Genomic DNA, 12,715 nt, shown 5'->3' with positions numbered 1-12,715 from the left:
ATGAATCATTTTAGTGAATTATTATGATTATGAATTATGACTGCTCAAGTAAGGACATCCATGTATGCAAACAAAGCCATTATAATAAACACACTCTCTCTCTCTCTCGCTCTCTCTCTCTCTCTCTCTCTCTCTCTCTCTCTCTCTATATATATATATATATATATATATATATATATATATATATATATATATATATATATATATATATATATACAGTGCATCCAGAAAGTATTCACAGTGCTTCACTTTTTCCACATTTTGTTATGTTTCAGCCTTATTCCAAATTGGATTAAATTATTTTTTTCCCCTCAAAATTCTACACACAATACCCCATAATGACAAAGTAAAAAAAGTTTGTTTGGAATTGTAACAAATTTATTAAAAATAAAAAAAACAAAAAAATCACATGCACATAAGTATTCACAGCCTTTACCATGACACTCAAAATTGAGCTCATGTGCATCTTGTTTCCACTGATCATCCTTCAGTTGTTTCAACAACTTGATTGGAGTCCACCTGTGGTAAATCCAGTTGATTGGACATGCTTTGTAAAGGCACACACCTGTCTATATAAGGTCCCATAGTTGACAGTACATGTCAGAGCACAAACCAAGCCATGAAGTCCAAGGAATTCTTTGTAGACTACTGAGACAGGATTGTATCGAGGCACAGATCGAGGGAAGGGTACAGAAAAATTTCTGCAGCATTGAAGGTCCCAATGAGCACAGTGGCTTCCATCATCCGTAAATGGAAGAAGTTTGGAACCACCAGGACTCTGAGTGATCGGGGTAGAAGGGCCTTAGTCAGTGAGGTGACCAAGAACCCAAGGGTCACTCTGACAGAGCTTTAGCATTGCTCTGTGGAGAGAGGAGAACCTTCCAGAAGGACAACCATTCCTGCAGCACTCCACCAATCAGGCCTGTATGGTAGAGTGGCCAGACGGAAGCCACTCCTCAGTAAAAGGCATAAGACAGCCTGCTTGGAGTTTGCCAAAAGGCACCTGAAGGACTCTCAGACCATGAGAAACAAAATTCTCTGGTCTGATGAAACAAAGATTCAACTCTTTGGCCTGAATGCCAAGCATCATGTCTGGAGGAAACCAGGCACCGCTCAGCACCTGGCCAAAACCATCCCTACAGTGAAGCATGCTGGTGGCAGCATCATGCTGTGGGGTTGTTTTTTGGCAGCAGGAACTGGGAGACTAGTCAGGGTAAGATGAATGCAGCAACATACAGAGACATCCTTGAAGAAAACCTGCTCCAGAGTGCTCTGGACCAGGGTGAAGGTTCATCCAACAGTACAATGGCCCTAACCACACAACTAAGATAATAAAGGACTGGCTTCAGGACAACTCTGTGAATGTTCTTGAGTGGCCTAGCCAGAGCCCAGACTTGAACCCAACTGAACATCTCTGGAGAGATCTGAAAATGGCTGTACCCCGGCGCGCCCCATCCAACCTGATGGAGCTTGAGAGGTTCTACAAAGAAGAATGGGAGAAACTGCCCAAAAATATGTGTGCCAAGCTTGTAGCATCATACTCAAAAAGATTTGAGGCTGTAATTGCTGCCCAAGGTGCTTCAACCAAGTATTGAGGAAAGGCTATGAATACTTATGTACATGTGATTTTTGGTTTTTTTATTTTTAATAAAGTTGCAAAAACTCCAAACAAAGATTTTTTCACTTTGTCATAATGGGGTATTGTGTGTAGGAGTTTGAGGGGAATTTTTTTTTTTTTAATCCAATTTGGAATAAGGCTGTAACATAACATAAAATGTGGAAAAAGTGAAGCGCTGTGTGTGTGTGTATATATATAAATATATGTCATTTCACTTTTATTGGGGATTAATTAGTCCAGAGGCCTATAAGAGCTTGTCAAGGAAAAAACGTGTGTATGGGTGCATGCATGTATATGTATATGTATATTAGGAACCAAGCATTAAACCATTAAGCTGCAATAAAACTGAGACACAATTGTCTTGGAGAAAAGAAAAACCATGTTCAGTTAGCACAGGCTGTATCAAAAGCCATAGAACCAGAGGACATTAAAATCATAATTCTCACCTTGCATAATCTCTCATGATTCAACTGTATATGTAAACAGATATGCATTGGTGTGTTGTAAGGTGTTCTGCCATTATCTGATGATATGTTTGCAGAAAGTGTGTTACATCTCTAGAGAGACAATTGCCTCCTGGCCTCTTTTTGGTGGAGAATGGAAAAAGATACACATATACACAGACCCGCGCACGCATGCACACACACACACGCACGCAGCATTAGTTTAGCTGCAGATGCAGTTACTGCATCAACACTTCTAACGTGACTGCCATGTGGCCTCTGCAAGTCCAACCCTCATCAACATGTGCTTCATGTATCTGGATCTCTTTTTATCTCATTCTTATTTTTTATGTCATTCTTTCTCTTTCTCTCTTATCCCTATAGGCTCTATTTGCTTTCTGCTAGCAAACAAGAGGTTAAAAAGACTATAAGAACCATCTCATGTACAGACAGTGGAGGGGGGGGTTGAGGTGTGAGTGTGTATGCACTCGTGTCTGTATTTGCCAGTGCCTCTGCCTTGCAGAGCTTGAAATGAGTTCAGAGGCAGTCTGGAGGTGAGACTGATCTCTTCCTTCCTTCTTTCTTCCTCCCTCCTTCTCCCTCTTTCTCTCTTGTTCATTGCCCTGGTTTTAGGAGTGTGATGCGATGGATTTGGGAGCGGAAAAGTACACAAGCGGATGTATGGGCTTCTGCTGCCCCTCCTCTCCACCCGAGAAGCCGATCCATGTCCTATCACCATTCCTGTGAGAGTGTGCATGAAGGGGAGAGAGAAGGAAGGGAGCCAGTGCTTGTGTGTGTGTTTGTGTGTGTGTGTGTGTGTTTGTGTGCATACGCGCATGTGTGCATGTCCCAGCACCCATTCTGAGGGGAGGAGGGAGCTTTAACTGGCCGTTGGATGTCACAGAAGCAGGAGTGTGTGAGAGAGCGCAGACAGAACAGCCGGGGGTCCTGACGGAAGAGGGAAAGACTGTGCGGAACGACAAGACAAGGGGCTGGCACGTGGACCTTTCAGCCAGCGCTTGCAAGGCATTGGACAATAGGAGCAGGCTGCACTACAACTCTCTGCCTGGAGCCCAGAAGCTGGTGTTGCCTGAGTCTTGACTTTGCGTTTTCTGAACGTTACGGCAGAGAGCCACTGTGCTGGGGGTCTCGTGGGCATTGCCAGTGTGCTGGAGGTGCTGGGTGTTACCTGTGCAGTGCGTCTAAGGCTTGGGTGAGGGAGGGAGCAGCAGGGGAACATGGCTGTACAGCTGATGCCTGAATCCGCCATCTGCCTCCTTATGGTAAGTGAAGTGTTCGATCCCCTCCAAGACAGGAACACACACACACACACACACACACACACACACACCTATAGCAGTGACTGCCACACCCTAGGGACAAAGTCTTCATTGGTCTCTCTGGCTAGATTGCTCTAATGTATTTGATTATTGTTCTCTAACACTCCCACCCTCCCTCTCTACACTCTCCCTCACTCTCTCTCTCTCTACCCCTACACACAGCACTTTGACCACGTGTACCTCTGCAGTAGGACAGCAGAACTAATGCAGCATAGAGATCGTCTCTATACTTAACATTATAATAATAATCTGCAATGCTTGAGAAATGCAGACTGTGGAATGTGGATTTTAAAATTGCAGGTCACCTTACCAAATTGTGGACTATTAAATAAAGTTTGTTTTATTATGCAGACTGTGTGTGTGTGTGTGTGTGTGTACACTGACTATTTCCCTTTGTTTGTTTTATCATTTTTATTTTCATTGCAAAATCTGATGTGTGTGTAGTCTTAAATAGCGTCTCATATGGAAGGTAAACACATACTTTCAGAGTTAGACTGATTTGACTGAAACACTAATCAATATCTTAACATTGTTTAACTGCAAAAGTGTATAAATGGTTTTGATAACCACTGAAAAGATATGGAATGATGAAATGTATGTAGGGCCATTCTAATGTACTACTGACCAATCATTCTCTGCCTCAGGAAGTGTCCTTAATCTCTTATCCAACTCTCTGAGAAAAGGAGAGCGATAGAGAGAAACAGACAAAGAAATATGTAAATGTGCAAAGTAAATGTGTGTATCTTGCTTATGGTCAAAGAAAGAAATCTAATAATTCTGTACTAGACAAATGTGTGACAGATTTACTTAGAGAAGTAAAATAGTTTGAGGAGTTCAGAGTTTTAATAGTGTTGCAGAAGAACAACAAAAACATTGCCTGAATTTCAGAATCCCAGAAAACAGGCACAGAAAATTTGAGAGCAGACTGCTAAATTCAACTAAACAATCCAAAAGAGCAGGGGGAGCAGTGCCAGTACCAGACAGCGATGGCGCAGGTCGGGACACTCTCTATGATGCTGTTGCAGACCAGATCAGGATGACGGACATGCTGTCCTTCTTCAGTCTCCTCAGGAAGCAGAGCTTTCTTCACTAAGGAAAAAGTGCTCAGGGACCATGAGAGATTGTTTGTGATTTTAAGAGAGTGTATGTTCTCACTCTTCACTGTATGTATTAGGGTGTGAGGCATTTGCATCCTTCTGTAGTCCACAATCATCTCTTTTGTCTTTTTGACAACCAGAGAAAGGCATGTCTGGAGAGACTGTGACAAAGGCTTTGACTTCTTTAATTATTTCTGTATTGTTTTTCATGGTATAAATAAAATGTAAAAAGGCAAATCTAAAGCAAACATATGAATCTAATTAATCTAATTAAGGCTAAAGTGAAAACAAAGCAAGCCCACAATAGTTTATTCTATTCTATTCTATTCTGTGTGATGACAATGGAATTGTCAACAAAACCAAAACTGTGATGTCATAATATCACTGACCATTGTCATAATAGCTATTCTTATAATCTGCTTGACAAAGGTAAAATTGGTCAGTCTGTTGACAGAAATGGGAGGTTGCAGCAGCAAAATGCAGTTCTGCTGCTCTCACAGAAGATCTTCGAAGAAGAAGAAAACGAAGATTTTGTTGGACAGGAACACACAAAAAGCAATGAGTAGATTGCAACAAGAACTACCTGACAGAGTAGATACGAAGGAAATTAGAAAACGACACTGTGTTAAAATTGGAAAATTTGAGGAGGAATGTAGTGGGAAGGAGTTGGAGGAGAAGCAGAAGGAGACAAAAAATGAACAGAGTGAAAGATGGCACCTGAAGAGTGAAAGAGAGGATCTAGAGAGTGAAAGACAACACCTGAAGGGTGAAAGAGAGAATCTTGAGAGTGAAAGACAACACCTGAAGAGTGAAAGAGAGGATCTAGAGCGTGAAAGACAACACCTGAAGAGTGAAAGAGAGGCTCTAGAGAGAGAAAGACAACACCTGAAGGGTGAAAGAGAGAATCTTGAGAGTGAAAGACAACACCTGAAGAGTGAAAGAGAGGATCTAGAGCGTGAAAGACAACACCTGAAGAGTGAAAGAGAGGCTCTGGAGAGAGAAAGACAACACCTGAAGGGTGAAAGAGAGAATCTTGAGAGTGAAAGACAACACCTGAAGAGTGAAAGAGAGGCTCTAGAGAGTGAAAACCAAAACCCAAAGTGTGAAAGAAAGAACCTGAAGACATTATGGGACAAAGTAGTGGGGAAGAAAACTAAGCAGCAGCGCATGGGGAGAGCCATGGCTGGGGAAGCTTTGTACTGCTCAAAGGGACCACACACTTCCCAAGGAGGACCAGCTAAAGAAATCGGTAGTATGCAGAAAGGTTTCCCGAGCACATAAAAAGGCTATGATTACCAACTGGCCAAAGAGTCAGACGCTGTGCTTGACTACATCAGAACTATGTTTATAACCAGTCAATATGAACTTCTACCAATCCATCCAAAACCTGATAAAGGAGACCTGAATGACGATACTACTGGAACTACAAAATTACTGGGACTACTACTATTTAGCATTCTGAAAAAATAAAAATGAAAAAGTCCTCATGTTCTTTAAAAAAAATAAATCAATAAAATGTAAAAAGCTCAAAAAGCTTTTTTAAACATTGGCAACTGTGTATTTGATTTACCTCGGAATGGGTGCAGCTGGTTCATGGCGCATGTGTTCGAGCTTTAGCCTCTGTATTTGGCATTTCAGTGCATCGAGCAGTTGAAACTATAGCAAGCAAAGGCAAAAGGAGCTGTGCGGTCGATGTTTGTGCAAGTGGTCTTCCACATAGTCCCATGCTGTGCTGGGTTTAGGGTGTGTTTGCAGGGAGAGCCCAGCGCTTACAGGCTAAGAGGATTACAGTGGAGCATTGCAGGGACTGTCAGAATACAGAGCGCGCGCGCGCGTGTGTGTGTGTGTGTGTGTGTTTTCTCTACACATTTGGAAGAGAGAAAACAGAGCTGTGCTGTAGTTGATAATATTGCAGGCCTGGCACAGGCTCTGCTCAGAATGGTGAGAGAGCACTGGAGGAGTTTGGGAGTTTATTAATAGCGTTTAGCTCACTACAGAAGGAGTAGATCAGGGCTTTGCTGGGAAGGATGATGATAGGGTTTGATCACACCATTTAGCACAACATTGTCATGTCCATGCTGTGCATGGTTCTAAAGAAAAGGATCTTTGTTATTCAATCCAATACATTTCAAATTCAATTTTTCTGTTTCTCATGAATGAATGTGGACTATAGGATGGGGGGTGTCAACTGTTTGTGTGTGTGCGCGTGTGATTTAGACGGTTGAGAGAGTTGAGAGATAATTTCATGACAACGAACCAATTAAAATAAAAATTATTCACACTGTGTTGACAAGAGACACACACACAAACACACACACACAAAGAGAGAGAGAGAGAGAGAGAGAGAGAGAGAAAGAAACAAAAAGAATCACAATCAGGGCTCACCAGATCTCTCAGAGTCTCTCTGACAGGCCCTAATCCACTCCGCCAATTGAAAAACAGAAACTAGCAGAGAGAATAGCAGTGTGGCAGTATATGAATGTGCCCCCAACAAATATATAATTCACACACACACACACACACACACACACACACACATCTTTCACACTTACACATCCATACTCACATGTACACATGTATACACCATTGAACTACACACATCTATATTCACATGCACAAACAAAGACCCCACACAAATGTTTGGTCTTTGTGCAAATTCACTTGGAGGTAGGCCAACATTCTAGATATAAAATATGTGACAATAAACATAGCCTCAGTACGTTTCATTTCATGCATTTACATCTTGATCCACACAAACACTTTCACACTCCTTTGCCTCACACTTACAAACACAAGAAACACTCGGGTGGCCTTCGGTAGCAAGAGGGATGTCAGTGCACAAAACACTGACTTGAAATGTTTTTAACCCCCATTTCAATGAAGACCATCATACCTTGCAAGGTATACCATTCTTCCACTCTCCCGGACAACCTCAGGCTGTTCCTGGAACCAGCAAAGCCAGTGGTTTTGGCCTCTGTCTGAAGCACAAAGGGGGTATGCAGGAGGCGTAGCGGAGCGTGTCAGGAGGGTGGGCAGAGCCCTCTCCCAGCAGTGGCAGAGGAGAAAGGGCACATGGAGCACAGTGGCTACGGTTGACACCTGCAGGAGGCGACATGTGGGCAGGGCCAGTATGAGCCCACTGGGACCCACCTGCCACCACAGAAAACCCACCTGCTGTGTGTGTGTGTGTGTGTGTGTGTGTGTGTGTGTGCGTGTAGATTTGTTGACATTGTTCATGAGTCAGTCAATCATGTTTTTGGTGGATATCATGTTTTCAGCTCACAAATTTTATAAATAATAATACAGGTAATAAAACAGGGAAGAAAGTAGATGTTAGCCAGTGCAGCATTTACTTAATTCATTATTCGTTCTTTTATGTTAGTGTGTAACACTTATATTGTAGTCTCCTGAAAGACAGACAGAGGCAAATATAGGCAAAGATAGCATTCAACTGTTATTCAGGGATATCCCACCATTGGCAGTGGACGATTAGGGGTGCTGGAGTAGGAAGGTATTTGTAGTACATTCCTGTTGTAGGCCTTCCTATAGTGTTTAACTGATTTCCATAACTGAAATACATTATAATGTTTAAAAGTTTAGAAACGTGAGCATAATACTCCAGCAGATGTAGCGTCCTGGTGTATGAATGAGTAGTAATCTTTCTGAAAGAATAAGTTTGATTTAATTCTCGTTTTCATTTCCTTGTGGATTGTATTATTTTATTTGAAACATTTGACTCAAAATAAAGAAATAGTGCAAAAATGTGAAAAGGCACTACAGGATGCATCTTGAATAAACGAAAACCTCGACCAGATGTTGTAAACTTAGAACAGTAATTATGTTCTAAGAATGTTGATAAAAAAGAACAGGAATTTACAATATATACATTTTCCTGCATAGTATCCCAAGTGTTCCATCGACTGCACTCCTCTGGATGAGAATCTCAGATGTTGTTCCTGGGATCTGCTGGAGCCACTCTCCCAGTTTGATGGTCATCGTCCTGTGGTGGAAATTCAGCAAACAAGGAGTCAGATGTGGATAAGAAGATTTTATTGAGTTATTAGTTTCAAGAAAATGAGCGTGCCTATTTGCTTCGCTCCCCTTTGGGTGATTTCCCTCCCCTTATATAATAGCCGTAGCGATCGAGAGAACGAGGGAGGGTTTGCTTCTGCTGAGACCAGATAACTCCTTGGAAGGAGTGTATTTCTTCAAGGACGTTCAATAGGGAACGTCCTGTTCTTCTAATCTTATGCTAAGCTTTCTCACGCTTTACAATGATAGAGAAAGAAACACAACAATATTTCCTTCACAGTCTGTAAAACAAATGGAATGTGATGCTTTTGAGCATTGCTATGGCAAAATGTTTTCATATCTGTTCTACAACACAGATTATATCGGTCTTGATAATATAATTCTTAATCAGATTTATGGTCCTTTTTACTCTGCTGACATGGGAATGTTAATATGATGGGCAAAGAAGGCAAGCAGTTATATTTGAGTAGTGCTGGACATTATAAATGAGTAAACATCACTATTTACACATTAGGACATTTTATTATACTATGACATGACTGTATTTCTCTGTAGAGACTGTAAATGTATAGGTCTATTTTATGTGATGATAATCCCCGAAAGGAATGTGTTCTTCTGAGACCAACAATATGGAATTGGGCTAAAATTGCACATCACTGAGAACCCAACCCAGTCTGTGCAACAGTTTAAAAGTACACAATCCAAAAGAAAAATAAAGTCCACTCCTAATGAACTTGTTTAGTGACACTAACGTTAACCTAGTGATGCAAACATGGTTAATTTTGCTGATCAGCACTCCTTTGAAACCGTAGGAGTCTCACCTCTCTGGTTCGTAGCCAGCCTGGATGCGTGTGGCGCTGTAGCGCTGAGCTGCAGTCTCATGCCCATGAGATGTGTTGTGGCCAAATGGCCCCTGGTGCTCAGGGTCGCGAGGCGACAGCTGCAATCTGGCTGGCTCTGTGTCGCCCACAATGAGGCGGTAGTCGATCTGGTAGCTGTCGTGCTTGCCATTGGCAAAGTGCTCATAGACATGGCCCTCCATGTAAGCGATGTCCAGTACTCCAATCCTCCTCTACAACCCTGCGTGAGCTGACGCCCCGGGCCTCCGCCCACCTCCCCTCTCCACCTGCACCACAGAGCGGCTCCTGGGACACTGCGTGCGCATTCACCAGTGGTTGTGCTGGAGCCACGCACACAATCCAAGTTTGTTCCTCAGATCGAGATGGAGAGCTTTCTCTTAGCTGAGGAGCAGAGTAAGAGATTCATCCAACATGCATCATACAAGCATCAGCTGAATCAGGTAGAATGAAATACGGCTCTGATAGAGGCTTCGTCCCAAACAAAATAAAGCTACTGGGTGTCTTGGTAAGACTCTGTAAGTGGTGATCCCTAAAAAGGCCTGTCTGCTGCCATTGGACTACTGTTTTCTCTAAAGTGCTGTCTGGAATGTTGTCAGAGACAACATTCAGAGGGATTGGGAAGGAAAGCCTCTTAGTCACTACCTGTACTGCCCTCATTGCCATTGAAATATAACAAGGTTACAGTCAAGCTCTGAAGCTTCACTCAACACTCTGCCCAACCGCCTTTAATGCTCATAAAGTAGGAGTTTGCAGAATTTGTTTGTTGTTATGCTACACACTAAATGCATGGCACACAAATGTTTGATGCAGCAAAATGTCAGTGCTTTTTTAACAAAGGAGAAATGAGCACATATGCACCTTCCCTATATTATGTGAAGATGGATAATAAAATGATAACAGGTATATCTATTTGTTGTTCTTATTTTAATATTCACATCAGGCTTGTGATTTTGCAAGGAAATTGTAACATAAATGTTCCTAGTGTTCTAGGGTTACTCTCCTGGGCTCATATTCTAATACAGGTGTGATAAGAACTTATATTTCTAAAAGAAACAATCTTTAAGAAACAACTGCATTTGCATAAAGGATTTATCTTTTATCTTAATGCTTAATGTTTTAGTGTGCTAATGTCTGATTTTAAGTACACTTAGTTAAAAAGGCTACCACAAGTACTGTTCAAGTTCAAGTTCAAGTTTGGTTTATTCGTCACATACATAGTCATACACAGTATAACTCGCAGTGAAATGGTGGAGAGTGCTCTGTCCAAACTGAGGAAAAGAAAACAGGGGTGCATAGAGAAATATAGACATTCTCTATATGTGAAATATATATATGCAAAGATAAATATATATATATTCTATGTATGTACAAAATATATTAACAATGTATGTACAATATATGTACATTATGATTATATACACAATGTACAATGTATATGGTTGTGTATATATGTACACAATCTACAGAATGTACAGATCCATTTCGTATAATAACATATCTACAGTTGTTGTGTAACAAGGTCATTGAATATAAATATATATATACAGATATACAGTTATGTTACATTGTGGTGGTGGTCCCCACAGTTTATCAGTTTCCCTGATTCAGGGCCCGAATGGCCTGTGGGAAGAAGCTGCTCTTCAGCCTCTCTGTCTTGGTCTTCAGGGAGTGAAAGCGCCTCCCTGACCTCAACAGAGAGAAGAGTCTATTGTTGGGATGGGTGGGGTCCTTCACAATCCTCCTGGCCTTGGTCTGGCACCGCTTGTAGTAGATGGTCTGCAGGTCAGGAAGTTCCGTGTGAGTGATGCGCTCTGCTGAACGCACTACCCTTTGGAGTGCTTGTCTGTCCTGCTTGGTGCTATTCCCAAACCAGACTGTGATGTTCCCCGTGAGGATGCTCTCGATAGTGCAGGTATAGAAGTTCCGCAGTACCTTGGAGGGCAGTCTGAAGGACAGGTCCTGCGAGATGTGAACACCAAGGTACCTGAAACTATCTACTCTCTCCACCGTGGTTCCACTGATCCTCACAGGTTGGTAGTGCCGCTCCTGCTTCTTGCTGCAATCCACGATCAGCTCCTTTGTCTTACTGACGTTTAGGAGGAGATAATTTTCCTGGCGCCAGTTTTCCAGGTGTTTAATCCAGGTAGGCCCTCTCGTCCTTGTCCGAGATCAGACCCATGACAACGGTGTCGTCAGCAAACTTGACAATGATGGTGGAGCTGGAAGTGGCTGTGCAGTCGTAGGTGTACAGTGAGTAGAGCAGGGGGCTTAGGACACAACCCTGAGGAGCTCCAGTGCTGAGGGTGAGGGTGGATGAGGCGCAGTTGCCCACCCGTACTGATTGTGGTCTGTCTGTTAGGAAGTTGGAGATCCAGTCGCACAGGGATGTATGCAGTCCTAGATCCCCCAACTTAGTAGTGAGTAGGGAGGGGATGATAGTGTTAAATGCTGAACTGTAGTCGACAAATGGCATTTTAACATAATTTCCCCTCCCTTCGTCCAGGTGAGTCAGTGTAGTGTGGAGCAGATGTGCAATTGCATCGTCAGTGGAGCGGTTGTGGCGGTATGCAAACTGCAGTGGGTCCATGGAGGCTGGCAGTGAAGATGTGATGAAGTCTCCGACTAGCTTTTTAAAGCACTTCATCACGACTGATGTGAGGGCGACAGGTCGGTAGTCATTGAGGTCGGAGGGTCGAGGTTTCTTCGGGACGGGGACGATGGTGGATCGCTTGAAGCTGGACGGGACGATACCGAGCGTCAGGGAGAGATTGAAGATGTCGGTGAATACCGGGGCTAGCTGATCTGCGCAGGCTTTGAGGACCCTCCCGCAGATACCGTCTGCTCCCATCGCCTTCCTGGTATTCACCCTTTTAAACACTCTTCTCACGTCACTCTCCGTGACGATGAGAGGGCGCTGTTCTATGGTGGGCCCCGCGCATGTGCCATTGGCTGCGCCGATAGTGCCATTAGCACTAGCGCTGCTAGCATTAGTGCTGTTAGCACTAGCGCCGTTAGCATTAGCGCTGCTAGCATTAGCGCCGTTAGCATTAGCGCTGCTAGATGTAGCCTCGAAGCGAGCGAAGAATGTATTCAGCTCGTTCGCCAGAGACTCATCCGCACTCATCAGTCCGGAGGGTGGGCTCCTGTAGTCCGTGATCGTCCGTAGTCCCTGCCACAGGGATCTAGAGCCACTCCGCTGTCACTAAATATTAACTAGTTTCAACTTTGCTAATAGTTCTACTGATTTTCATAATTTTCTTCTTCTTTCCATTTGTTGAACATTAAACAGCTCTGTTTCATCTTCTCCCTCTCTCTCTCTCTCTCT

The 12,715-nt window shown here is 43.0% G+C and overlaps 1 protein-coding gene and 1 long non-coding RNA gene across 3 annotated transcripts in view; one reads left to right on the top strand and one right to left on the bottom strand.

Moving 5' to 3' along the window:
- The window catches only part of LOC145656170 (uncharacterized), a 541,800-nt gene that overhangs the window by 126,066 nt on the left and 403,019 nt on the right, over nt 1–12,715 (top strand). For both annotated transcript variants that reach the window (XR_014121865.1, XR_014121864.1), the window contains exon 6: nt 2,695–3,344. This is a non-coding gene — a long non-coding RNA (uncharacterized LOC145656170). The remainder of the gene's footprint in view (nt 1–2,694; nt 3,345–12,715) is intronic.
- LOC145656165 (uncharacterized) lies at nt 8,372–10,285 on the bottom strand. The gene is made up of 2 exons (XM_081709534.1): nt 9,352–10,285; nt 8,372–8,498 (listed from the first exon to the last, which is right to left on the bottom strand). The coding sequence occupies exons 1-2, from the start codon at nt 9,570–9,572 to the stop codon at nt 8,372–8,374; spliced, it is 348 nt and encodes a 115-aa protein (XP_081565660.1). The 5' UTR covers nt 9,573–10,285.

This window comes from Electrophorus electricus, unplaced genomic scaffold (assembly GCF_041902795.1).
Source record: "Electrophorus electricus isolate QZ-2024a unplaced genomic scaffold, ASM4190279v1 Scaffold53, whole genome shotgun sequence".
NCBI lineage: Eukaryota > Metazoa > Chordata > Actinopteri > Gymnotiformes > Gymnotidae > Electrophorus > Electrophorus electricus.
This window is presented reverse-complemented; position numbering and strand designations above follow the sequence as displayed.

Bases quoted from the DNA above. Each gene is read 5' to 3' on its own strand.
- LOC145656165 (XM_081709534.1), bottom strand. From the start codon at position 9,572: ATGGAGGGCCATGTCTATGAGCACTTTGCCAATGGCAAGCACGACAGC. The intron at 8,499-9,351 runs GTGAGACTCCTA...TTTCCACCACAG, and splicing joins GCTGGCTACGAACCAGAGAG to GACGATGACCATCAAACTGG.